General features: G+C 34.1%; 1 protein-coding gene across 1 annotated transcript in view; it reads left to right on the forward strand.

Moving 5' to 3' along the window:
* The window catches only part of LOC127712252 (degenerin-like protein asic-2), a 29,045-nt gene extending 8,819 nt beyond the window's left edge, over positions 1-20,226 (forward strand). Inside the window, exons 4-11 of the mRNA XM_052218581.1 lie at positions 1,011-1,152; positions 4,230-4,321; positions 5,270-5,502; positions 8,821-8,929; positions 11,045-11,117; positions 17,571-17,678; positions 18,564-18,639; positions 19,888-20,226. Of these exons, the coding sequence (XP_052074541.1) occupies positions 1,011-1,152; positions 4,230-4,321; positions 5,270-5,502; positions 8,821-8,929; positions 11,045-11,117; positions 17,571-17,678; positions 18,564-18,639; positions 19,888-20,049 (995 nt within the window). The 3' untranslated portion in view covers positions 20,050-20,226. The remainder of the gene's footprint in view (positions 1-1,010; positions 1,153-4,229; positions 4,322-5,269; positions 5,503-8,820; positions 8,930-11,044; positions 11,118-17,570; positions 17,679-18,563; positions 18,640-19,887) is intronic.
* Positions 20,227-27,560: the final 7,334 nt, after the last annotated feature.

Raw genomic sequence — 27,560 nt, forward strand, 5'->3', positions numbered from 1 at the left:
AAGAAAGAGATTTTTAGTATACATGGTATAGGTGTCAGACCACCAATTCATCCACTCCAATTTAGAACGTATGTAGCCCTTCCCTGACAAAATATAGTGCTTTTGATGTCATTGTTTACTTAAACTGACCAACAAATTTGCAGAAATGAAACTGTCGTTGAAAAAAGAAATATATGTAGACATTTTGAGCCAAAATTTACTTGTCCATGAGTTTGCATTAAAAATTGAGGATTAATGCGCTCCATAGTATACTTATTTAAGATTAAATTTTCCAGAAAACCAGGGGTTATTTTAGCAGTACTTGTCTTCCGAACGTCAGTATATCCTTACAAGACTTTAAACATAGGCAATTCAGGATATACCTGGTTGCTATGAAGTTAAACTTAATGTAAACTGCTAAGAAAGCTCTGAAATTTGCAAAATTTGGTTGAATAGATAGGGATTTTGAATTGGTGGTCTGACACCTATATGATACATATGTTTTTGTGGTATATTAAATCAATTCTAATCTTTGCAATTTGCAGGAGTTTTTCCACTAAATTATTCCTTTGTATTCATAGTCGTCCTAATTTTGGGACGATACAAATATGTAACCGCTGTCATAAATATATCACATTAAAAATCAAATATTCAGAATTTTAAATAACCCCTTTTTTTCTTATCTAAACCATGTATGTTGTTAAAATAAACAGGTAATTAAAAACCAGCTCAGTGCAGCTACCAACTGGACATCTGGATGACCACGACTATCTTAATAATTTTTACAATTCGTAAATATGAGGGGATTTATGTGACAGAATAGAATAATGGGCGAAAAATATAAAGAATAGAGAAAACACGGACTAAAAAAATAAAGAATAGAGAATAATGGGACACTAAAATATAATAAATGGAAAACAATGGGCAAAAATATAAGGAATAGAGAAAAATTGCCTAACAATCATAGAATATAGACATTGAGAACCCCCCCCCATTTAGACCCTTAAATAAGATTTTTGTTTATTTACTAGGAAGTGATCCTTTGACGACTGCAAATCAAGTTTTACATCTTAGAATGGGAGATTATTCTGATTCAGACATACATGGATTTAATATACCACAGAATGATTTCATCATGAAGTGTTCTTACCAGTCAAAAAATTGTTCTTCCGTGTAAGTAAGCACTTTACTTCACTGTGTCCTCCGAATTAGTTTTAACATAAACACCTAATATTTATTTCACTGTGTCCGAATAAGGTTTAACTTACGCTCTTAGTCTTTATTTCACTATTTCCTCCGAATGAGTGTTAACGTCCACCGAATGAGTTTCAACGTAGTTACTTAGTCTTTATTTCAATATGTCCACCGAATGATTTTTAACGTAGATACCTAGTATTAATTTCACTGTGTCCACCGAATGAGTTTTAACGATGGCACTTAGTCTTGATTTCACTGTATCCACCGAATCCGTTTAAACGTAGGCACTTAGTCTTTATGTCACTGTGTCCACCGAATGGGTTTTAATGTAGGCACTTAGTCTTGATTTCACTGTGTCTACAGAATGAGTTTTAACGTAGATACTTAGTCTTTATTTTATTGTCTCCACCAAATATGAGTTTTAACGTAAGTACTTAGTCTTTATGTTACTGTGTCCATCGAATGAGTTTTAAAGTAGGCACTTAGTCTTTATGTCACTGTGTCCATCGAATCAGTTTTAACGTAGGCACTTAATCTTTATGTCACTGTATCCACCGAATCAGTTTTAACGTAGGCATTTAGGCTTTATGTCACTGTGTCCGATAAATGAGTTTTAAAGTAGGCACTTAGTCTTTATGTCACTGTGTTCACCGAATGAGTTTTAACGTAGGCACTTAGTCTTTATGTTACTGTGTCCACCGAATGAGTTTTAACGTAGGTTCTTAGTCTTCATGTCACTGTGTCCTCCGAATCAGTTTTGACATACTAGGTACTTAGTCTTTATGTCACTGTGACCACCGAATCAGTATTAATTTAGGTACTTAGTCTTTATGTCCATGTGTCCACCGAATGATTTCTAACGAATGCACTTACTTTTTATTTCACTGTGTCCACCGAATCAGTTTTAACGTAGGCACTTAATCTTTATGTCACTGTGTCCACCGAATGAGTTTCAACGTAGGCACTTAGTCTTTATTTCACTGTGTCCACCGAATGGGTTTTTTAACGTAGGCACTTAGTCTTTATGTCATTTTGTCCACCGAATGAGTTTTAACGTATGTACTCAGTCTTTATTTCATTTTGTCCACCGAATGAGTTCTATATTTCACTATCTCCACTGAATGAATTCTATATTTCACTATCTCCACTGAATGAGTTTTAACGAAGGCAGCTAGTCTTGATTTCACTGTGTCCACAGAATGAGTTTTAACGTAGGTACTTAGTCTTTATTTTACTCTCTCCACCAAATATGCTTTTTAACGTAGGTACTTAGTCTTTATTTCACTGTGTCCACCGAAAGATTTCTAACGTGGACACTTAGTCTTTATGTCACTGTGTCCACCGAATGACTTTTAACGTAGGCACTTAGTCTTTATGTCACTGTGTTAACCGATTGAGTTTTAACGTAGTCACTTAGTCTTTATTTCATTGTGTTCACCGAATGAGTGCTTTATTTCACTATGTCCACCGAATGAGTTTAACGTAGGCACTAACTCTTTATTTCAATATTTCTACCGAATTAGTTCTTAATTTCACTTTGTCCACAGAATGAATTTTAATATAGGCATTTAGTCTTTATTTCACTGTATCCACCGAATAAGTTTTAATGTAGGCACTTAGTCTTCATTTTTCCTGTGTCCACCGAATGAGTTTTAACGTAGACACTTAGTCTTTATTTCACTGTATCTACCGAATGAGTTTTAACGTAGGTACTTAGTCTTTTTTTCACTGTGTCATCGAGTGAGTTTTAACGTCCACAGAATGAGTTTTAACGTAGGCACTAAGTCTTTATTTTACTGTGTCCACAAAATGTGGGTTTTAACGTAGGCAATTAGTTTTTATTTCACTGTGTCCTCCGAATGAGTCTCAACGTCCACAGAATGAGTTTTAACGCAGGCACTTAGTCTTTTTTTCACTGTATTCACCGAATAAATTTTAACGTAGACACTTAGTCTTTATTTCACTGTGTCGCCGAATGAGTTTTAACGTATGTACTTAGTCTTTATTTCACTGTGTCCTCCGAATGAGCTTGAACGTAGTCACTTCGTCTTTATTTCACTGTGTCCTCCAATTGAGCTTTAATGTAGTCACTTAGTCTTTATTTCAATGTGTCCACCGAATGAGTTTTAGCGTAGGAACTACCTCTTTATTTCACTGTATCCACCGAATGAGTTTTAGCGTAGACACTTAGTCTTTATTTCAATATGTCCACCGAATGAGTTTTAACGTCCACAGAATGAGTTTTAACGCAACAGGTTAAAGATTTCAGTATACTTTTTCATTGTTAAACTATTGAAATGCTGACACTAAGCAGCAACCTGGTATTCTTTAATAGAGAATTGTTCAATATTTCCGGATATCAAGAATCAGTCAAAAAGATTAGAAATAAACGGATCATGTTAAATAACTGTAAAAATAATGATAACTAAACACTTGTTTGTTATATTCACAAACATGCTATCTAGTTTTAAAACAGCTATGATCCTACATCTTGTCGATACTTATATTTTGGTATTTTACAATGTAATGCTTTTCTCAGACTGCTTATGGCGTCGTAGAACAAACTATCATTTGTCTTTTTGTTAGTGGACAAGTTGTTTGCACTTTCCAACTATTTTTTTTACAGTTTGCTCTTATGTTGTGTTGTTACACCATTGTACCGTCAACATATATTTGTTCCGCCTGATAGAAGTTCTCCAGGAAACATTGTTATAAACAACGCCATAATATCTGTTCCTGTTAGAACAAATATTCTATACCCTTTATTCCGGAAGGAACAAATTATGTAATATTTGTTTCATTGGAAAAATATTACAGAATAGTTCTTCCATTTGGAACTTATATTATGAAGGAACGTCCATTTCATGACATTTAAAGTTTAGAAAGGTCTCTGGCGTATCTGATTACGGATTTGTTTATACAAAAAGCCGTGTCTTTGTGCTCTTTCTCTACGTTGAGTTGAGCAAAGTAACGTCATCGCTGTTTCGGAGTTTGAATACGATCTGTAATTGAAACCTCATTTCAAATAGTTTTACATAAAATTCTTCTTGCAGAGAAATACAAAAGGTACGGGACGAGTATTATGGAACATGCTACAAATTTACGCCTGCTTCAAACCCGACAAATCTAGCAGGACCAGCGTATGGTAAGATATATGTCTATTTTGATATATTTTGACAGTTTGTGAGTGAGTTTTTACTAGCGTTATATTTGCGGAAAACGAATGAATTCCCCAGGGGAACAAACTAAAGTGTGTTTTATCCACAAGTGATTTGTGACTAATCGAGCGAAGGCCTTTGGTAATCGAACACACTCTTCAAATACATCGTGCTATGTCTGATAATGTGAAATTTATATTCACATACTCAGAAATAGCATTATTACAGAATACCAAGTTTGTAAATGTTGTAAATAACTGAATGATGAATACTACTTTTTCTTGATTGAAATTGACCTCAACTTATCGGAATCAGGACTTACGGTCATAATTCTTTTGTATGACTCAGAAATGAACCGATCAAAATACAGGATTTGGCGTTTCGAGCATAAATTTTGTGACTCCGAGTACTGAGCAAAGTTTTATGACCGCGAATGGCCATTTGTTCTTAAAAATGTATTTATATAAACATGGTTATACAAAATATCAACTACTTACAAAGGTAAAACAATATTTTATGAACTTTTGTCAGCAGTGATGAAGCCTTAGAGTTGCAAATGTGAGGTCCATGTCAATCAAAAGTAACATGTGGAACAGGATCTGCTTACCCTTCCGGAGCACCTGAGATCACCACAGTTTCGGTGGGATTCGTGTTGCTCAGTCTTTAGTTTTCTATGTTGTGTTTTGTATACTGTTGATTGTCTGTTGGTCTTTTTCTTCTTTAGCCATGACATTGTCAATTTATTTTCGACTTATGAGTTTGAATGTCCCTTTGGTATCTTTCGCCTCTCTTTTACACTATAAAAGTCACAAGTTATGTTAAGTGTTTATGTTGCTTGATTGAACTGTGTAACATGCAAATTTACAATAGTTACACTCTAAAAATCTAAAATAATTTATTATTTGAATATTTGTATGATATATATTTTATTTTAGGACTCGAATTATTGCTAGATGTGCACCAAAATGATTATATACCATTCGTCACAGCAACTGCAGGAGTCAGGTTAGCTATTCACAGTTCACAATACAAAGCACAACTAAAAAGCGAAGGGATTTCTGTGTCAACAAAGTTTGAGACCAATATAGCTTTGAGGCAAGAAAGGTTAATTCGATACGCAGGTTCTGAAAAACTATGCGACTCAGATAACACGTATTCAAGTGTTCTGGTAAGTCAATATGATGGCAATATATTTTGTAAAAAGCCGAGGATTTGAATTAATTCATTATTTTAAATTGTGTGCAAATCAAGGTAGAAAAGATTTCAGGGAACCGAATGAACTTAAAAAGGGTCGATACTGGGTGCGTCTAGATGACTAGAGCAAGCATCTCCAGCTCTGTATGCATTGGCCGCCATGCAAATCAACGCTCAGTCAAAATGTCAGAAATGAGCAATAAAAATACAACAATCGGTATTTACAAAGAAGACGAAAAATCTAAGACCCCGAAAATATGTCGTTAATGAATTAAGACACATATATATCGTATCGGTCAAACAAATTGTGATGGTGACCGTAAAATTTATGTAGAGTAGATTTCAGTCGTTCTTCCATTTAACCCTTCGTGTCAGGAGCACACACACACACCCCTCACCCCTGTTAATGAAGTCCCTGTGGTTTGTGACCATACAGGAGCGTAACTTATCAAGTGAGATATTTTAACGACATACGAAGGGACAGGGATTATGTTACTGCTGAGAAATAATAAGATGACAATTGGAACACGCTAAAATGAGAAACGACAACCATTTCGCAAGCAAGCGTATAAGTTCCGCTACTTTTTGCAATTATAATACACATTATCGGCTTCCAAAATGTCTGATACATCGAATGTATCGCAAATATCGACAAATAAAAAGCGATTTATCGAATTATAAATCTGGCCTCCATAATTTTAAGTCTTCGCTTAAGTTAATATTAGGACGAATACCGAAAAGTTTGTCGTATAGAGAAACACAAATGCTTCTATATGGTTACAATGTAAGTTTATTTGTCCACAGAATCACGTTATTATTGCTATAGGAACGCTGTGATTATTATAGAAAATCGTTTCCAGCTTTTAAAAAAACTATGGGTGTAGAAAAACCTTAGTGTTTTGAATATTTCAACATTTTATAACAGTAAACTTACAGAAAATAAACACAGTTACTACTGATATGTCATGTCAGCACAAAAACATCTGAGCTGGTAACACCCTCGGGGAAGTTGTAAAAAAATTATCAAAGATACCAGGCTTATAATTTGCTACGCCAGACGTGAGTGTCGTCTGCATGAGACTCAAGAGTGGCGTTCGAATCAAAACAGTTTCAGATACATAGTGTTTTGAATATTTCAACATTTGTGTAAACAAATAAAATAAAATAAATAAATAAATGAATAAACAAATAATCTTTATTTCAAGAGGATAATCCCATTAGTTAAAACTAACTAATCTTCCTGGGAGTCCTCAAAATAGTAATAACATATCTATAAAGTAAAATATTATAAATATATATAAACAACAATATACAATTATATATAGATACTAATGAAAAAACATATTAGTTTGAACAATCTATGAAAAATATGTAACATTTTGTTTTAAAAGATACAAGTGTATTACTCATCTTTCTTTCTTGTGGTAAACTGTTCCATATTTGAGAACCAGAATATGTAAATGTTTTTGTCAAAAAATTAGTTTTTGGCTTCGGAAGATTTATCAGTTTTTCATCAGCTGAACGTAAATTATAATGTTGGTTATCTGTAAAATGAAAGTTTTCTTGCAAATAATTTGGAAACATTTTCTTTAATGACTTAAATACAAGTATTGCCTTTTGATATTGAATTCGTTTTTCCACATCTATCCAGTTTACACTATTAAACAATAAACTGGAGGATGTCATTATGTCAGCTTCTACTATAACCCTAGCAGATTTCTTTAATAACTTATTAAGTTTATTTATTCCACTTTCATAACAACTACCCCATATATTACAACAATAATCAAACAATGGCAGAATATAAGCATTAAAATAAATAATACGTATATGCATAAGTAAATACTTTCTTATCTTTTGTAATAAGTTGATTCTATTTGATATTGTACATGACATTTTATTTATTTGCTCATTCCAATTTAGGTTTTTGTCGATATATAAACCAAGAAGTTTTTCACAATCTACATTCTCTATTTGTTCATCTGAAATATTGACATAAAAACAGCTTATTTACAGAAAAAAACATATTAATGATAACTCAGATCAGCGCAAAACTGCTGACTACTGGGCTGGTGATACTCTCGGGAACGCAATGTCCACCAGCAGATTTAATATACGAGGAAATATCAACAAATGAGCTGCGTCGGATATATTTTATAAATTTACTGTTTGCATAAGTATGAATTATTATAAATACTAAGGATTTTCTTATCCCAGACATATAACCTTGGCCGTGTTTGGCACAACTTTTTGGTACTTTTGTCCTCAGTGTTCTTCGACTTTGTACTTGTTTTGGCTTTCGTACTTTTTTTATCTGAGCGTCACTGGTTGTTCTTGTGTGGACGAAACGCGCGTTTTGCGTATTAAATTTTAAACCTGGTACCTTTTGTTAGCTATTATTCGTATGTTTCTCTGTCCTATATGTTCTCCCATTTACTTGTATTGTATTCCTGTCATGTAATGTTGTCATTTTAATGTTATATTTAACATTGCCATAAAAGCGGGAGGTTTGGCTAGCCACAAAACCAGGTTCAACCCACCATTTGTTTCTTAAAATGTCCTGTACCAAGTCAGGAAAATGGCCATTGTTATATTATAGTTCGTTTCTGTGTGTGTTACACTTTAATGTTGTGTTTCTGTTGTGTCGTAGTTCTCCTCTCATATTTGATATGTTTCCCTCAGTTTTAGTTTGTAACCCGGATTTGTTTTTTTCTCAATCGATTTATGAATTTCGAACAGCGGTATACTACTGCTGCCTTTATAAATCGACCTATGCAAATGAATATCAAAACATCTGTTAACTTATTTCGGGTTGAAAAAAATGTCTATGCAAAGTCTGTAACTATTTGAAAATTAAGTTGATATAAGAACCCAACAAAACAGACCAGAATTCATCTTTTATTTCGTATTTGAATATTCCAAAATCAATCAAACACTTATGCATGTACATGTATACGTGCACTTGCATAAGGTCGATTTCTATCCGACACAGCTAAAATTATATAGAGCAAAAAATTCTATCATTTCATACACAATCTCAATTTAAACAAAACAGAGGCACTTGTCCCTGAAAAAAATCCTATATAAAGTATGTTGGTAATATTTTTTTTTCAGAGACATGTGCCTGTGAAAAAAAACATTAAAATATGACCACCTAAATCTTTGGACGCTCTAATTGGTCCGAACATAAATTTAAATTCACCATGGCTACACTTTGGATATGGAAGTTGATTTTTTATTGGTTAATTCGATAATAAAAGGTAACCGGAGTTATTTTGGTATTTAATTACAGCCCTGCATGGAACGGTGCACTGGTACAGCAGTCAGAAAAGATTGCAAATGCCTGAGTAGTTATGACTTTTTATCTTTATCCGTTACGAACATGTGCAAAACAACATCAGGTAAGGTCAACTTTAGCCGTTACGAACATGTGCAAAACAACATCAGGTAAGGTTAACTAGCAATTTCGTTCATTTAAGGCAGCTATAGAAGCTCTGAAATAAGGTATTAATATTTACAATAAGATACAATCAGATCTTTAACTCTGCTCTTGCCTTACAGCTTGTTTGTTGTGAGATGGAGAAGTTAAATTGGAGTCGCCCCTTCGAAAATTTTACGGACGTCATGACGAGTTGATTGATCGTTTTGGAATATTTGTTTCATAGATGACGACAGATAATAGATAAAATTATGTTTCAAATTTCGTCACCACAATATCGTCTTCTTACAAGGTTAGGTTTATTTTCGATTTTTGAGTTTGAATGTCCTTTTGGTATCTTTCGCCTCTCTTTTACACGCACGACAAAACGCTCCATCTTATAAGTAGGAATAAGTATTTAAGTAATTTTATTGAAATAAAAGCAAATTTTGCTTTAACTTCAATTATCGCTATATATTAGATCAAATTTTCCTTTGATCTTGTCTGATAATTTTCTTTCTCAGTGGAGTCGAGTTATATGAAAAATTATCGCTAGAAACTAAGGGCCCACGTGCCCGTTGTCGATGAAATTAACAACGTCGTCATAGGTAAAACAGCGATAAACAGATTATCATTGGTCATCTGAACTTGATTGCTTTTCTCACTTTCGCCGTACCGGCTCAAGCGAGAAAATCAATCTCGTTGAGATAACCAACGATACTCAATAATTACAAGATGAACATATAATTAAATAACAAATAAAATTGACAAGTACGGACAATACAATACAAATATATGTTATGATGGTATATTACTAAACCCCTAACGGGAGGGATTTGCTTGATTTTAATATTATGAAGACATAATCTTTCAATCAGTTTAATTGAGGTCTGGAGCTGGCATGTCAGTAACTGCTAGTAGTCCTTTTTTAATTTGTGCATCATTGTCATTTTGCTTAGTTTCTTTTGTTACCATTTCTGACATCGGACTTGGACTTCTTTTAAACTGAGTTTTACTGTGCGTATTGCTGTGTGTTTGTTTATTCTACATTGGCTAGAGGTATAGGGGAGGGTTGAGATCTCACAAAACATGTTTAGCCCCGCCGCATTTTTGCGCCTGTCCCAAGTCAGGAGCCTTTGGCCTTTGTTAGTCTTGTATGTTTTTTTAATCTTAGTTCATTTAAATGTTTTGAGTTTAGTGTGACGTCCATTTTCACTGAACTAGTACACATTTTTATTTAGGGGCCAGCTGGAGCCCGCCTCCGGGTGCGGGATTTTCTCGCTGTGTTGAAGACCCATTGTTGGCCTTCGGCTGTTTCTGCTCTTTGGTCGGGTTGTTGTCTCTATGACATATTCCCCATTTCCATTCTCAATTTTAAATAGTTTTAATTACGTCTCACCATTATATTACAAAAAATAACATAATACATGAATTATACATTAAGTAATATAAATTATTAATGCCATTCTAAAACGAATTATAAAAGACGAGATCTTAAAATATATATCAATGTACAGCTATGGACAATGGATACAATACAATGAACAACAGAAATTGTGAGGCTGGGGCGTTTAGAGAAAAATCTAGATATCTCCCTTAGAACATTGATACATTTAAACATTAAAAATATTTCATTTCCGAATCGGAGCTCTTGTGGGGCATACAGATACATACATGTTATAAGAATATAAGGATCCAAATAGAGATAGCAATAACATAAACCGTGTTCTGGAACATATCAATGGAAAAGTATTCAAAATAAGTACACAATAACATTCCTACCTATTAGTAATGTTATGTGTTTTGTTTTAAAGACTGATTGAAAATCGAAATAGTAAAAAATAGTAAAACATTAAAGGCATAGAAAAAAAACTATGAAAAGCAATTATTTTGCGAGTATGATAAAATTGCTAAATATATCCTTGTTAAATTTTTAAGAAGATAGTCGGAGACAAGAAAAAAAAACTCGACAATAAAACCTCGCAAACAGGTGAAATACCGAAATTAGAACTCCGTAAAAATGAACACAGTGACGAATTTTCAATGGTATTTTCAAACTCTGTGTAAGATTCCTGCGCATTATTGTTTTAATTTGTAGAGATACAGTGTATGACGGTAACAGAAGCATTATCAGGAAGTGAATTGAATTGTAAATGCAAAATGCCATGCAGGTACGTCGGTGTCAACTTATACGAGGGTCTGGATGGGGGTCCTTCATTTATGTATTCTTTAATTTTTTAAGCCATTTTCTCTATAATTTTCTCTATAATTCTTTATATTTCAGCAACCAATTGTTCTCTATCCTCTACGTGTTTGCCATTTTTTTCTGTGTTGGTCCAATATTCTATATTCTGTAAACCCTATCTAGTCCCTCTTATATTCTAATATCAATTTCATAACGTTGTTCACAGTCCGTCTGCTAGAACTGTTTCGATATAGATTATTTTACATTCTAATATGACGTGCTTCTTTCGCTTTGTAAACAACACCGTGATAAAATTCTCGATATATCTATACTTAGCGCAGACTCAGAGATGTGCATATTGGTGGCTGTTACTATTTACTTCCCACGTAAATCCACATGTATCGTAACATATGTGCAAACACTATGTCGATTTCGTTGTGTCCAAATTGAAATTGAAAAAGAAACTACAGAACCGTTATTCCTATTATATTGCATAACAAAAAGAATTAATGCACAAGAGCTTAAAAAATGTATAAAATCAAAATAGAATAAAATTCCGCCAAATTTCATGAATGATCTTGGCGCATCAACGTCATGTCATAACATGACGTCATACGAATGAAAACTCTAAAGCTAAATGTTTTCCGTTACGTATACGCCCTAAGTTTGGATAATATTGCACTAAAGTGGAGTATTGAGGTAGGTGTTGTTTCATTTTCTATTCCATTGCATTATTCGCACATTTGTGGATTTCAGCAAGTCAACATGGCGGCTTCCTCCTTAGTTACGACATGTCAACTCTGGATTTGACAGTAAATAGTAGCCAACGAAAAATAAATGTTTGGGTTAAGAATTATGAGAATTGAACACATTTTTTCTACTGCTTATTTGAGAAATAATTCATGTAAGACTTAGATTTATATGAAATTTGTAGCTTTTATCTTACAGGGGGTAAAATACACCTTATCGCTATTTGTCCGCCATTACTGGACATCACACAAGTTCCCGTAAAATTTTGACGTCATAATAGAAAATATCTGACGCCACAATGGAAAAGTGATTGTTGTATGGCGTCAAAAGTTCGAGCGGGACTGATTCTCGGGTCAAGCGGGATTAGCGATAAGGTGTATAGAACAGCCATACACACGGCAATCTTACGTTCGCTTCAGTTTTTAAATTACCGTATTTGTCCTATTAGAATCGAAATAACCCAAAATATGGCACCATTAACATTTACAACAGCTTCCATGAATTATTTCTTAAATATGACCTCGATTAGCTACAAAGGTCAATATTTTTTTTTTAAATACATACTATTAGTCAATGCGTGTGTAAAAACTCATCGAAGATGCCAAGCCTTACATTCATACAAGTTTCGGGTACGATTATCGTACTCATTAAGACTCAGAAATAAACCAGTCAAAATGCTGGATTTTGTGTACAAAATTTGTACTCCGGAGTGCTGAGAAAAGTTTTATGACGAAAAGGCCAGGCTTACTATTTGATACGTCAGACGTGCGTTTCGTCTACAACAATGAGAGAAAACCCATGCTGTATAGTTGGCAATAAAAGGCCCCGACATGAAAATCGTGAAACAATTACATTGAGGAAACTATCAACCTAATTTATAACAAAACAATTATGACAGACATGAACCAACGACAACCACTGTAGACACATGTGAGGGGGTAGGAGGGGGTATCATCCCGAATGTCCGGGAAAATAAGAGCTGGATCCCGAATTCCCGAAAATACAGTGTATTTTTGTATTTAGATATAGAAGGATGGTTGTTAAATCCTTTTTTGTACCAGACCGAGACACTGAGTCATAAAATTTATTACAGTCATTCCTTAAATGTCCAACAAATCTATGGCTTCTGCCGTAATTTCTGCTTCTTGCTATGTTTTGTCTATAGTTTTAAAGCCAGCAAATACGAATAAACTCACAAAACTTGTGACTAAACTAAGGGATAAATAAATACGGCCGTCAAATCTGTTGTCTGTTCTCTCTCATCATTGGTAGCGTGAATAAATAATCAATAGTAGAAAATGATACTTTTATTAAACTTCTAGAACAGCCGATATATTTCCATACATGTACAATATTCGAGCAACAATTATTTAATTTACATACGGGGCGGAGCTACTAAAATAACATTCTTTCTCTTGTATTTTTGTACGGACCAAACGGGATTATCTTAATAAATTCTACAATGACAACGTAAATAAATGCAAGGCATACAGCTATCTGCGCTGCTTCTTACCTCTAAACTACGATCCTTACTTGTAATATAAACTGCGAGGCATACAGCTAAATGCGCTGCTTCTCACCTCTAGGAACCCCCGGGCTGAGCCTTGCTGCAAGCCAAATGTAAACACAGCAAAGACTCACGAACGTGACGTTGCACTGGAATTTATTTGAAATTCCCGGAAGTAAATATTCTAAGCAAGAAGAAAAACATAACGTCAAACGCTGACATAAAATATACAAGTCCTCGACTCAAAATGCTTATAATAATACACTTTTGTTACTAAAACAAAAAAGACATATTATTTCTTCCAGTTGAGAGCTCACAAATGAACACTTTTGGGTTCACGATTACAATATTTACCCAACGGTAACGTTCTGAATAATACATGACAAATTTGCGCCATATGTGACGTTATCGATACATCTAATAACATAAAGTAAAACGTACGTTAATTACTCATTCAATATTCTAGAAATAATAAAAATAACTTCTGACAACTCATATAAACTCTCTTAATACAATAATAACAATATGTCTTTACTTGGAAATAACCAATACACACATTTACAACACTGAGAATACATTTCGTCCTCGAAATATGGTCTTGTCAATTCTGACAATACATTTAAAAAATTCTTTTCACAATATTGCTATGTACGTAATACTCTATCATACAAATAAAAAATCTCTAATTTGCCAAAAACAAGCAAATATTACAGCTATCTTAAAACTTAAACTTAACCATACATCAACAAACTACTGCGCCTGTTTATGTCATAAAAACTAATGTCTGTGTTAACAAACTAATGCGCCTGTTAATACTTAAAAGGCAAAATATACATTTTTCTTCATTGTGTCATTATCGAAAATATAAAATAAAAGTCTATTTTTGCATCCAGTTACAGCACTAATACCGTATACTCCATTTAAAGTTCAATCCAAGATTCTCCATTCTATCAGACGCTGGAATTATAAACATCATGAAGCTCAACTTCTTCTAAACACCAGGCTAACGATAAGCCAACAAATGTCCTATCAAGTTCTATACCACAAGGGTACCCCGCGTATAAATTTATACACAATCTTCGATACTGATGTACCATACAAACATAAGTATAAAAATAGGTACAAAAGTACAACTAATAAAAAATAGTCATCAGTATTCCCCGAGAAATATCTAAAATGGTGTAGACTATAGCTCAGCATACCCATGGTGTAACCAAAATGTATATTGCAATCTAGACTAATCATTAGCCTTAACTTAATCTCCGCCCAAACAAAAATGGCTCCTTATAAGTATCCCAACTGCCAATATACACCCACCAAAGTGTTGTAAATGTGTGTATTGGTTATTTCCATTGGACTGGATGGACTTGAGATTGACATATTGTCTATTTCTTCCGTACCTAGGTCTATCAAATTACCTGATTCTATAGTTTCCTTCTGTGAAATTATTACATTCCTTCCCCCCTTTCCAAAATTAGGAGCTGGAATTTTTCTATTTCTAAGATCCATGGTACCCTCCTAGTTATTTCCCCAAAATATGGCACCATTAACATTTACAACAGCTTCCATGAATTATTTCTTAAATATGACCTCGATTAGCTACAAAGGTCAATATTTTTTTTTAAAATACATACTATTAGTCAATGCGTGTGTAAAAACTCATCGAAGATGCCAAGCCTTACATTCATACAAGTTTCGGGTACGATTATCGTACTCATTAAGACTCAGAAATAAACCAGTCAAAATGCTGGATTTTGTGTACAAAATTTGTACTCCGGAGTGCTGAGAAAAGTTTTATGACGAAAAGGCCAGGCTTACTATTTGATACGTCAGACGTGCGTTTCGTCTACATAGGACTCATAGTGGCGATCGAATGAAAGGCCAGATTAAGTACAAAGTTATAGAGCATTGGAAACCGAATATTTAAAAAAAAAACGGCAAAGGCAATCTATGCTCGGGGACTGAAAACCTTAGTCTCTGAGAGTAGTTAACCATTTTGAGTATGTTAACATTTTAATCTATCGATGAGCTTTTAACTCCAAAACTACCAAGTCTTATACACTTTCTACTGTAAAATGTGATTCATTTCTATAGCAACGCCCGTCATATCATTGTGCCTGAATTATACTGTAAATTGTGATTCGTTAATTTTATAGCAACGCCCATCATATCATTGTGGCTGAATATTCATTACATTATTTGAAAAGTCATATGTTTTATTGCTTTACACGTAGAAACATAATACTTAAAACCTTAATATACAGAAATAAGAAGCTGTGGTATGAGTACCAATGAGACAACACTCCATCCAAGTCACAATGTGAAAACAGTTATATATTTATTCTTAGAGTACCAGATACCATGATACATCATATGTTTGATGACTTTGTGATAAAATTTTGAAGACATTTCAAATATTGAATGTTTTGAAGCAAAAAAAAAAGGTCAAAAAAAGCTTTTTCGATGTTAATGTATGTAGAAATTTATATATGATAACAAGTTTTAGAACACAGACACATACACACACAAAAAAAAAGAAGTTTCAAATATTGAATATTTGAAGAAAAAAAAGGTAAAAATATCAAAGATTTTTTGGCAAAAAATTAGAGGAAAAAAGAAAAAAAGTAATTTTCAATATAAAAATAAGGAGATGTGGTATGATTGCCAATGCGACAACTATTCACCAAAGTTCAAATGAAGTGGATGTAAACAATTAAAGGCAGTCGTAAGGCCTTCAACAATGAGAGAAAACCCATGCTGTATAGTTGGCAATAAAAGGCCCCGACATGAAAATCGTGAAACAATTACATTGAGGAAACTAACAACCTAATTTATAACAAAACAATTATGACAGACATGAACCAACGACAACCACTGTAGACACATGTGAGGGGGTAGGAGGGGGTATCATCCCGAATGTCCGGGAAAATAAGAGCTGGATCCCGAATTCCCGAAAATACAGTGTATTTTTGTATTTAGATATAGAAGGATGGTTGTTAAATCCTTTTTTGTACTAGACCGAGACACTGAGTCGGATAATTTCACAAGGTAACAATCCGTAGGACACATTATTCAGATTCCGAATCGACCAGTATTTGCTCTTATTCCTATACACCGCGTGCTTTGCGGAGAAGCAGCAAATATCAATCTTCCAAGTCTTTGATTTGACCCGGTCGGAGTTCAAACCCACGACCTCTCGCACTCGAGACAAACACGCTAACACGAGACCACAACAGTCATCCCTATAAAAAGTAAGTTTCTGGAACAACTTGTTCAAATTTTAGATTCTTTCAAACTATTTGACTGTCGGACAACTGAAACGTATTTCAAAAATCAGGTTAACGTCACGAGACAGAAACCAAAAAAAATGTTAAACGAACGCAACTGGTGATAACTGGCGTAAAGCTGATGAACCTCAACAAGTGGCAAACTTAACTATAGACAGGTGGCGAATTGTTTATCATTCTCTAGTACCGCTATAGATGACAAAGAGTGGCCATTTTCCCCATTTTTGAAATTTCAACATTTTTTGGAAACAAGATGTAACGTTGTACGATTGTTGTTGTATGCTTAACTTTCAGTGGCAAATATTTCATTCATTTTCTGGAAAAATAACACATAAATAAATGGAATGGCAAGGTTCCGAAAAATAGTACTATCAGGATGAAGGGTGAGAATTTGTACTGCATCTAAAAATTAGGTTGGGTATGGGCCAGAATTGTTAGCTTGCAACGGACTACCTACGGACCTTAGAAATAATAGTTCCAATGTTTTTTAAACCTGCAGAGAGTGTGACACTCGTTCTACACGAGGCATCGATTAATATAACGTCCTAAATCTGGACGTGGTTGCATATTTTATCAAAAACGGCAAAACGTATGTCAAACTATTGCAAGGGTTTACTGCTAAGGGTTCTGTAAGATGTCCGTTTTTTTCTTCAAAATACAAGAATACACAACTTATTACAGTGAAACCTGTTAAAATCGAACCTCTTTGGGACTAAAGATTTTGTTAGATTTTAACAGATGTTCGGTTTTATCAGATTCACAACACATAAAATTTGATATGACTGGAATTAGGAACTTGTTTGGTTTAGAAAGGTTTTCGTTTTATGCAAGATTCGGTTCAGACAGGTTTCACTGTATTATCTAAGTAACATGTTAGTTGTATGTATCATTTCAGGCAAATATCATTCAAAAAGAATATTTTTATGACTCAATATCCAGCTGAGAACTATGCAGTGGTGTTAAACTCTGTTATGGAAACAAATGAATCAAGAGAGGCTATAAGGTATGAATTATGGAGAATAACAATAAGATTCACAAAATATATATATAAATATATATTTCCTTCCTATACAAGCTATGTCTCTAAGCATAATCTTCTCAATTTCCTTCAGGAATCATCAATTTAGTTGTACTTGAAAAGAAAAGAACTTGTTTTATTTGTTCCTTAATATGTCGTAGTTTTGATTTTGTGGTTGGAAAATTTCAATTTTATTGAATACTTTAGTTCGTGGTTAAGATTTACCAACAAATTCCACAAAGTTAAGGACCCCACAAATAATAATTAAACCACAGTATTGTGGATTCATTATTATTTGTGGGATACCTAATTTCGTGGATTTTGTTGGTACAGGTGAACCATGAAATTAAATGTTCAACGAAATACAAATTTTCTAAAGACTCGTTTGAAGACTTTGGCAAAACTACGAAATCAAGTATCCATGAAAATGTAAGTTTTCCTCAATCCACAAAAATGGATACCTACCAATGATAATGAATCCATAGTATTTTACACTTCCTATGTAAACAAGACTTAAGGGGTACAGAAAACCTAAGGGAGTTAACTCTTTAACAATCAGCTGAAATCAAGCTTTTCAATGATCAAAATTAATGTTTATCAAACTGTTATGCATCCAACTCCTGTAAATTGTATGGTTCAAATTTCTTGAAAATTTTACATTTTTGTCAACAGGTGAAAGTTAGTATTTTGTCAAAATTTTATGAAAATTAAACGAGCCAAATCTATTTTAGTCAAAGTGTTGGGTATTCCCTTATAAACTGGCACTTTTTGCAGGATATATGAGAATCATTTTCTGTAACTCCATCTTACAGAAATAGGCATACAATTAACAAATGCATGATATTTATCCAAGTAACGTTATATTTTCAGTGACAGTTTGGCTTATGTTAAGATATTTTTCTCTTCGTTGGTAGAAGATGTTATAAAAGAGGAACTTGCATATACAGTAAGTTTTAATAAAATAGTGAGGTAATTTAAATTAAGAATTGCCTTCTTTCCGAAGCTTCTAAATTCTCTATCGGTTTCTTGCGAGGTAGAATTGCCCAATTTGATGTTTTCTGTGTGGTGGTTTGTAGACTACGGGTTTTCCTTTTTTTAAATTTTTATGTCTTTGTCCGTCCGTCCACTAAAGGGTATTCTGTTTGGTCAAACAACTTGTGTTAACATTAAAAAAAAATAAAAAACAGATTAGAATTTCGTTAGCTATCCAATAAAGATCAATAAAACGGCAACCGTTTCAAAGCTAGATTGGTTTATTTATTTGAGAAATATTTGTATTGAATTAAATATAACAATTATTTATTACTGTAACGTGTCACTGTATATATTGGCAGAATGATTTTGCAAACCAGTCATAGGTGTATATTTGAATTTTTTTTCCACAATCAGCCCTACCTGTATCATGAAACATGCAAAGGCAACCCCTGTGTCTGAATACACAGGATACATGCAGGCAAACATAAATAGCTAACCTATTAAAATTCCGGGTACGTCTTGCGTCTTTGCGGGAATCGTGAAGTGCAAACGCAAAATATGCCTTCTTTGAGCTGTTAACGCGGGAACAAGAATGTCTAAAATCAGTCCAATCGCATCGGATTAGAAGATTGCAGGCTTCATATTCATATCACGTTAGCATACATTCGTACGGAATATATTAGTAATATTTGTCGCTGGACGTAAAGCCTTATGAACGACAATATTAAATACTTATGTGTTGTTATTAATCTAATTTAATATTTACAAACATCCAGTGATTGTATTACAAGCCTTAGTTAAAACTAATTAAATAAAATGACTTATCTGATGGTCACCACCCATTTGTTATTAATGTGGTCGTGTTGCTCAGCCTCATATTTTCAGTGTAATGTCATGAGGGTCGAGTTTTTATCAATTTGCGTCTTTTTCTTTTGATCTTGTCTACCTTTTTTGACGTTTGGTGTGTAATCGTCTCCTTGAGATCTCATATTATAATGACTTTTTTTTTGTATGTAATAACCAGTCTGTTTAAAAACACACACACACACACACACACACACACACACACACACACACAAATAAACAAACAGTTCATATAATTTCAGTTCCAATTATTTTCATTATTTCAATACAACAAACAAGCTTAGAACAGCATTATTGTGCCTTGAGGACTGTTCAAACCAATTAATTCACATGAAATATTCAGATTTTTTTTCAGGATGAGAATTTTGTAAGTGATATTGGAGGACAACTAGGTTTATGGGCCGGATTCTCTGTTCTCAGTCTAGCAGAACTCTTAGAACTGGTTGTCATCTTATTCCATGCTTGCTGTTCACGCAAGAAAGCAGAGATTCGTGCCGAATATAAAGACAAAGAATAAATAACCGTTTCAGAACCTAAGGCATTCTGGGTAATATTTGGCCAAAACCAACCAATGACGTTACATTTTTTTTAATTTTTGGCGCGCAAGCAATAAAATTACCCACAATCCCTCTGACTGTAAACCAGATATTTTAATTATGTTTTAAAATTATTTGTTGTGTGTTCACAAACAGAGTTGTACAAAATGTCTAATTTATTAGAAAATAATAAAATGTATCTTTTATAAAGTTGCTTTTCGTCGAATTTTGGTATTTGGTTGACCCTGGAATAGTCTCCCCCTGAAAGTGAGATAAAGGTCAAATACAACCTAAGAGGTGCACTGCCACGAACTCTTCTGCCTCGGCCTGAAACAATAACTTTATATTGATAATACTGCAAGTAAAAATGACAGTAATTGAAACAACATTGTTCTTGAGCATTGAAACGACTGTGGATAACAAACACTTCCCATCTCTTAAGACCAGCCAATTACATCAGCCATCATGTGGGAATAAATTTTTAAAGGTTTTTCGTTAGGTTATTTTGATTATTTCTTATTCATTCCAGGTCCGAACTTCCTCGGGCAAAGATGACCAAAGCTGAATTTTGCGATTAATTTCAGTTCCCTTTTGGTCATATAGCTCATAACATTTCCATGTATTTATACATCCCTGATTTTCATATCTTTGGATTTGAGCGTTCCAAATGAAGGTAAATTCAGATAAGCACTTTGGACGAAAAAAACTTTTAATTATAAAGTGTTATTTTCGTTTCTACTTAATGCAATTTCAATTCTAATTTGGCTGTTGTGTCCCAATTATAGTCAGATTAACCTATTCTGTCTGTTTGGGTTGCTCACCAAATTTTGTCAATATAACGGAACTATAAACAATTGTCATAAAAGTGGGAGGTTTAGCTACCTATAAAACCAGGTTTAATTCAATATTTTCTTTGAAAATGTGAGTACCATGTCAGTAACATGACAATTGTTTCTATTCGTTTCGTTGGTTGATAAAGTCTAACGTTTACAACTATCGGTCACTGTACGGCCTTTAACAATGAGCAAAATCAATACCGCATAATCAGCGGTCTGTTTAAGTTTGTTTTACAATTTTCTATGATTACCACGTAATAACTGAATGATTTTCATAGTGAATTGACATGACTGTGGATAACACTGTATGTGTCTCCCTAACAGCCATTTACATCAGCCATTATGGGGGGATGAATACTTTTTAATGCTTACTAGTATTCGTTATGGTGATTTTACGAAAATATTGTTTTAACACGTAACCATAAGTATTGAATGCTTCTTTTTGTAATTTAATACGGTTGTAAAAGCGTTGATCGTGTGCACAATTTAAGTAAAAATCGCTTCCGGGGTTCATATAAAATGTGTAATGGTCATTTTTTTCTTTCTTCATAAACAATCTGCAATCCTGGGTGAAGTTTGTGATAGAATATAAACGTTATCAAACATTGTCACAACAGTTCCCCATTACCGGAAAACAATAGCATTTCAACAACTTTAATTGCATGCGAAGTCTAGGATTAATGAAATATAGTCGAAACAAAACACATTTTAAAAAATAGAACTACTGAGATAACACGAATGCCTGTGTAACTGTTTAAGTTCTTCTTCTTTCATATACTTCCCACATTCACCATATTTTCAATAGTCTGGCAAAACATTATAGTGTATATGGTTATTTAGTGGTGTTGGTCACTTGAGACTTGAATATCTCAAGTGACTTTACTGTGGAAATATTCGGATGCATTTTGTCCGGTCCTTGACGGTGTTTACGTTGTCTACGGCTTCCAGCCATTCGTTATTTTGTAACACATGTCATGCTTCTTTATTACGCCTCGTTGTAAGCTTTTCCATCCTAGTTCTATGTTGACTGATTACGTAGCGTACAGTTCGTCAAATTTTTGTTCTTCCCTCGCCGGGATTCGAACTCATACTAAGTGCTTGTACTTTTTCGATTTTATCTAGTGTGTGGTTTTGCTGATACGGGTGTCGTATTCCATCTGTGGTCTTACTAAAGTCTTATAAGCATTGTCTTTGAAAACCATTCCTTTATCTATCTACATGACTCACTTCTAATGCCATAATGGTGTTGTTTATGATGGAGTAGGCTGTGTGACACCTTGTCAAATGCTTTTGAGAATTCTAGAACTAACATCTTCCCTCGCCGGGATTCGAACTCATACTAAGTGCTTGTACTTTTTCGATTTTATCTAGTGTGTGGTTTTGCTGATACGGGTGTCGTATTCCATCTGTGGTCTTACTAAAGTCTTATAAGCATTGTCTTTGAAAACCATTCCTTTATCTATCTACATGACTCACTTCTAATGCCATAATGGTGTTGTTTATGATGGAGTAGGCTGTGTGACACCTTGTCAAATGCTTTTGAGAATTCTAGAACTAACATGTCTGTTTGTTTTCCTGATTTTTTGTGATACCGTCAATACATTCAAAGAGCTGTCAGTGTTTCTCATGATATTTTACTCTTGAAGTCATGTTGTAAAGGTTATAGAATGTTATTGTCCTTAGCATGTTTCATGATCTTACTGTTATTATTTTCTGTTTTTTACAACAGATTCATGTTAAGGATATTGACCTGTAGTTTGTTGATAGGTATTTCTCACCTTTCTTTTATGCTGGTGTGACATAAGCTGTTCGTCAGTCAACCAGTATCTGTCCTTGGCATTTATCCATTGAAAAATTGTAAACGATGGTTAGTATAGGGGCCATTTCACTTGAAAGACTTTTCAGTATCAATTTGGTTTGATATTATCTGGTCGAGCAACCTTGTGTTGATTAAGACTCTTCAGTTGTTGTTTTTTTTTCACTCCATTTCTGTGATGATAATATTTCGCTTTTGAATATTGTTGTGTTCGATCTGTCCTTAGTTTTTATCTATCGAACTATCTTTTACCGATCGAACAGCGAGCGGAGAAGAAGATAGATTGGAGTTGATCATTTAGTGTTTTGTTTTATTTATGGGATCGGTTTCTAATTTGCCATTTCTTCTTAGTGGTGCTACTTCGTTTTTATCGCTTTTCTTATATGTGATCATATGTAGGTCCAGAATGTTTTATCTTTTTTCATTATCTTCTTGGGTTATATATCCAATAAGCTTGTCAGTAGCATGGTTTGATTTCTTTTTCGGTTACTTCGCCTCATATTTTTTGTTTTTTTTTGTATTTCATGGTTTATCATGGGTTTTTGTCTTGCATATTTAGTAAGGTAAATGTTGCTTTGTACTTTTAATGCCTTCCTTGGACACATTCCAGAGAGTATTGGTGTTTGTCTTTTTTTCAGACTTTACAGTAAATTCATATCTTCTTTTATGCTGTCCCATTTTGCTCTTCTATGCATTTGGATTTTTCTTGGTTTTTGGTTGAAAGTCTTTAGATAAAGCGATTTGCTCCATTTAAGATCATCAGTGACTAATGAAGGTGTGAAGGTCAGATGAACCCTGTAAGATAGACGTTTTCAGCTTACAATCTTTCTATACGCAAAATGCATGATTTAGAATTACTTAAAATATCTGAGAAACGGACAACTATGCCCAACAAAGCAACTGCCAAGTAAATGAGATCGGAGTCGGATTAACCCAGCCAGACCGACATGCACACCTTATAAGCATATTTACACAGAATATAGTTGACATATCACTGATAAAACTGAGAAGCGGACCAAATGTTGATCGATAGAGGTGAGATCAACCCTGTGGGTGACGGACAAAATTACCCTGCAGTGACTTTAAAGCAATCATAGTTGTCTTAATACCCGAACAACTCAAGCAGCGTTAACCAGTCATGAAGTCAAAGACAGTGGCTATTTGCCACACTGAAGAGTCGGACCAAAAGGCTGATACAATAATACAATACGTGAATTATCCAGCTCTTCTACCTTCTGAATATTAGCTTATAGAAAGATTAAGTCACAGCAAACCTGTCCAGAATTTTTCATCATTCATCGCAAGAAAGACAATAATCAATCAAAATCCTTAAACCTATGTCTTGAAGCATGTAAAAGTGTCAAATATTAGTTTAAATGATTAACTGATGTTTGGTTAACGTTCAGTGGCAACTATAAGATTCATATTAGAGATAATCACATATTTACAGATATCAATACACCATGACTTGTACTTGACAGTCATGGATTAATGAACATGCTAGCTCCCAAGGCAAGTCCCCTGGAAGCCATACAAATGTATAACTCTACATGGGCACATTTATCCGGACTCCAAGCAGACCCGTCACTTCTAAATGGTTTGTTGTTGCTTGGGGAGAAGCAGCTAATAAAACCTTTTCAAGTCTTTGGTTCGACCTAATCGATGATTCAACCCACAAGGTTAATGATATTACTAGAGCCTCCTCATGGGGTTTTTGATTATGTGATTACTTGGCCGTTTTTATAGTGATTATTTGATTATTTGATAGTCTAGGACTGTATTTTTGATTATTTGATTATCTTGTTTAAAAAAATAATTAATGATTATGCGATTATATTGGCAAACAAATTGTGATTATGTGATTATTTGGACACCCCCCATGAGGGGCCTCACTAGAAGACAGGAGATGAGATTGAACACTTGGAAGTCTGACAGATAAATGTGCATGTTCATATATGTACCTGAAACGTTTAGGGGGGCCTTGGTGGCCGAAGTAGTTCACCTTCTATATTGCCAGCATGTCAATACTGAGGTTGTAAGTTCCATCCCTGCACGTGGACGGTGGGTTTGAATCCTATCTTAGTTTAGTAGGATTGCCTCCTGAAGGTAGGTGGTTCTTTCGCCTCCTCAAATAACTAGAGGCTCTAAAGATCCTGTGTCGCTCACCTTGGTCTATGTGCATATTAAACAAAGGACACAGATGGATTCATGACAAAATTGTGTTTTGGTGATGGTGATGTGTTTGTAGATCTTAATTTACTGAACATTCTTGCTCCTTACTATTATCTCTATCTATAATGAACTTGGCCCGGTAGTTACAGTGGAAAATACTTTGTAAAAATTTACAAAAATTTACAAAATTTATGAAAATTGTAAAAAATTGACTATAAAGGGCAATAACTCCTTAAGGTCATTTTTGGTCATGTTGCCTTATTTGTAGATCTAACTTTGCTGTACATTATTGCTGTTTACAGTTTATCTCTATCTATAATAATATTCAAGATAATAACCAAAAGCTGCAAAATTTTCTTAAAATTACCAATTCAGGGGAAGCAACCCAACAACGTGTTGCCTGATTGGTCTGAAAATTTCAGGGCAGATAGATCTTGACCTAATGAACAATTTTATCCTCATCAGATTTGCTCTAAATGCTTTGGTTTCAGAGATATGAGCCAAAAACTGCATTTTACCCTATGTACTATTTTTTAGCCATGTCGGCCATCTTGGTTCGCGGGCGGGGTCATCGGACACATTTTTTAAACTAGAAACCCTAATGATGATTGTGGACAAGTTTGGTTAAATTTGTCTTAGTAGTTTCAGAGGAGAAGATTTTTGTAAAAGATTACAAAAATTTACGAAAAATGGTTAAAAATTGACTATAAAGGGCAATAACTCCTTAAGGGGTCAACTGACCATTTTGGTCATGTTGACTTATTTGTAGATCTTACTTTGCTGTTTACAGTTTATCTCTATCTATAATAATATTCAAGATAATAACCAATAAAATGCTCTGCAGGGCACAGCTTGATACGACCGCAAAGGTCGAACTATGAATAGTTGGGGCAAGTATGGACACAACATTCAAGCTTGATACAGCTCTGAATTTGGATTGTGATTAAATATTTGACACAGCATAGGTTTCTGACACAGAATGAATGTTGTCTAAGAACTTAAAAATTTAAAATTGGACATTCACCTATTATGGTCCAATATCCAATATCTAAATACATGGTTAGATTCAGCATATCAAAGAACCCCAAGAATTCAATTTTTGATGAAATCAAACAAAGTTTAATTTTGGACCCTTTTGACCTCAATGTGGACAAAGTTGATAACGGGGCCCAAAAATCAAAAATCTAAATACATGGTTAGATTCAGCATATCAAAGAACCCCATATATTCAATTTTTGTTGAAATCAAACAAAGTTTAATTTTGGACCCCGATTTGGACCAACTTGAAAACTGGGCCCATAATCAAAAATCTAAATACATGTTTAGATTCAGCATATCAAAGAACCCTTAGAATTCAATTTTTGTTAAAATCAAACTTAGTTTAATTTTGGACCCTTTGGACCTTAATGTAGACCAATTTGAAAACGGAACCAAAAATTAAGAATCTAAATACACGGTTAGATTCGGCATATCAAAGAACCCCAATAATTCAATTTTTGATGAAATCAAACAAAGTTTAATTTTGGACCCTTTGGACCTCAATGTGGACCAATTTAAAAACGGGGCCCAAAATCCAAAAACTTAATACACGGTTAGAATCAGCATATTAAAGAACCCCAAGAATTCAAGAATAAAACCCCATTGAAATTGGTCAAGAAATAAGCAATTTATACGAACTATCTTCTTTTGCACAATACTGTGCAATTGAATATTTCTTGCTATTGCGCAATACTGCACAATTGACAATTTCTTGCTATTGCGCAATATTGTGCTATTGGATATTTCTTGCTATTGCGCAATACTGTGCAATTGAAGATTTCTTGCTATTGCGCAATACTGTGCAATTGAAGATTTCTTGCTATTGTGCAATACTGTGCAATTGAAAATTTCTTGCTATTGCCCAATACTTATTATATAATAATTTACACATCCTGTTTGGTGTGTATCTCCTACCATATCATTATTATTTGCTTTTAAATATAAATCAGAAATAACCAACTTAAAATGGAAAATTTTAAAAGAAAAAAAAAGGAAAAAAAGAAAAAAAAGGAAAAAAAAAAAATCTCCCCCCCCCCCCAAATTTTTTGAACCCCCTTATGATTCATCACCCCCAAACTCAATCCCAGCCTTCACTTTGTGGTATGGTACCTTGCAGTACAATTTCAGAAAGATCCATACACTTGAACACAAGTTATTGTCTGAAAACTAGAAAAATGTGTTTTTTGGCCCCTTTTTGGCCCCCAATTCCTAAACGTTTTGGGCAATTACCCCCAAACTCAATTCCAGCTTTCCCTTTGTGATATGGAACCTTGTAGTACAATTTCAGAAATATCCAAACACTTACACACAAGTTATTGTCATGAAACTAGAAAAATGCTTGTTTTTTGCCCCTCTTTTGGCCCCTAATTCCTAAAATTTTGAGGCAATTACCCCCAAAATCAATCCCAGCATTCCCTGTATGATATGGAACCTTCTGGTACAATTTCAGAGAGATCCATACACTTGAACACAAGTTATTGTCTAGAAACTAGAAAAATGCTTATTTTTGGCCCCTTTTTGGCCCCTTATTCCTAAACGTTTCGGGCAATTACCCCCAAACTCAATTCCAGCTTTCCCTTTGTGATATGGAACCTTTTAGTACAATTTCAGAAAGATCCATACACTTTCA

This window comes from Mytilus californianus, unplaced genomic scaffold, assembly GCF_021869535.1.
Source record: "Mytilus californianus isolate M0D057914Y unplaced genomic scaffold, xbMytCali1.0.p SCAF_8, whole genome shotgun sequence".
NCBI lineage: Eukaryota > Metazoa > Mollusca > Bivalvia > Mytilida > Mytilidae > Mytilus > Mytilus californianus.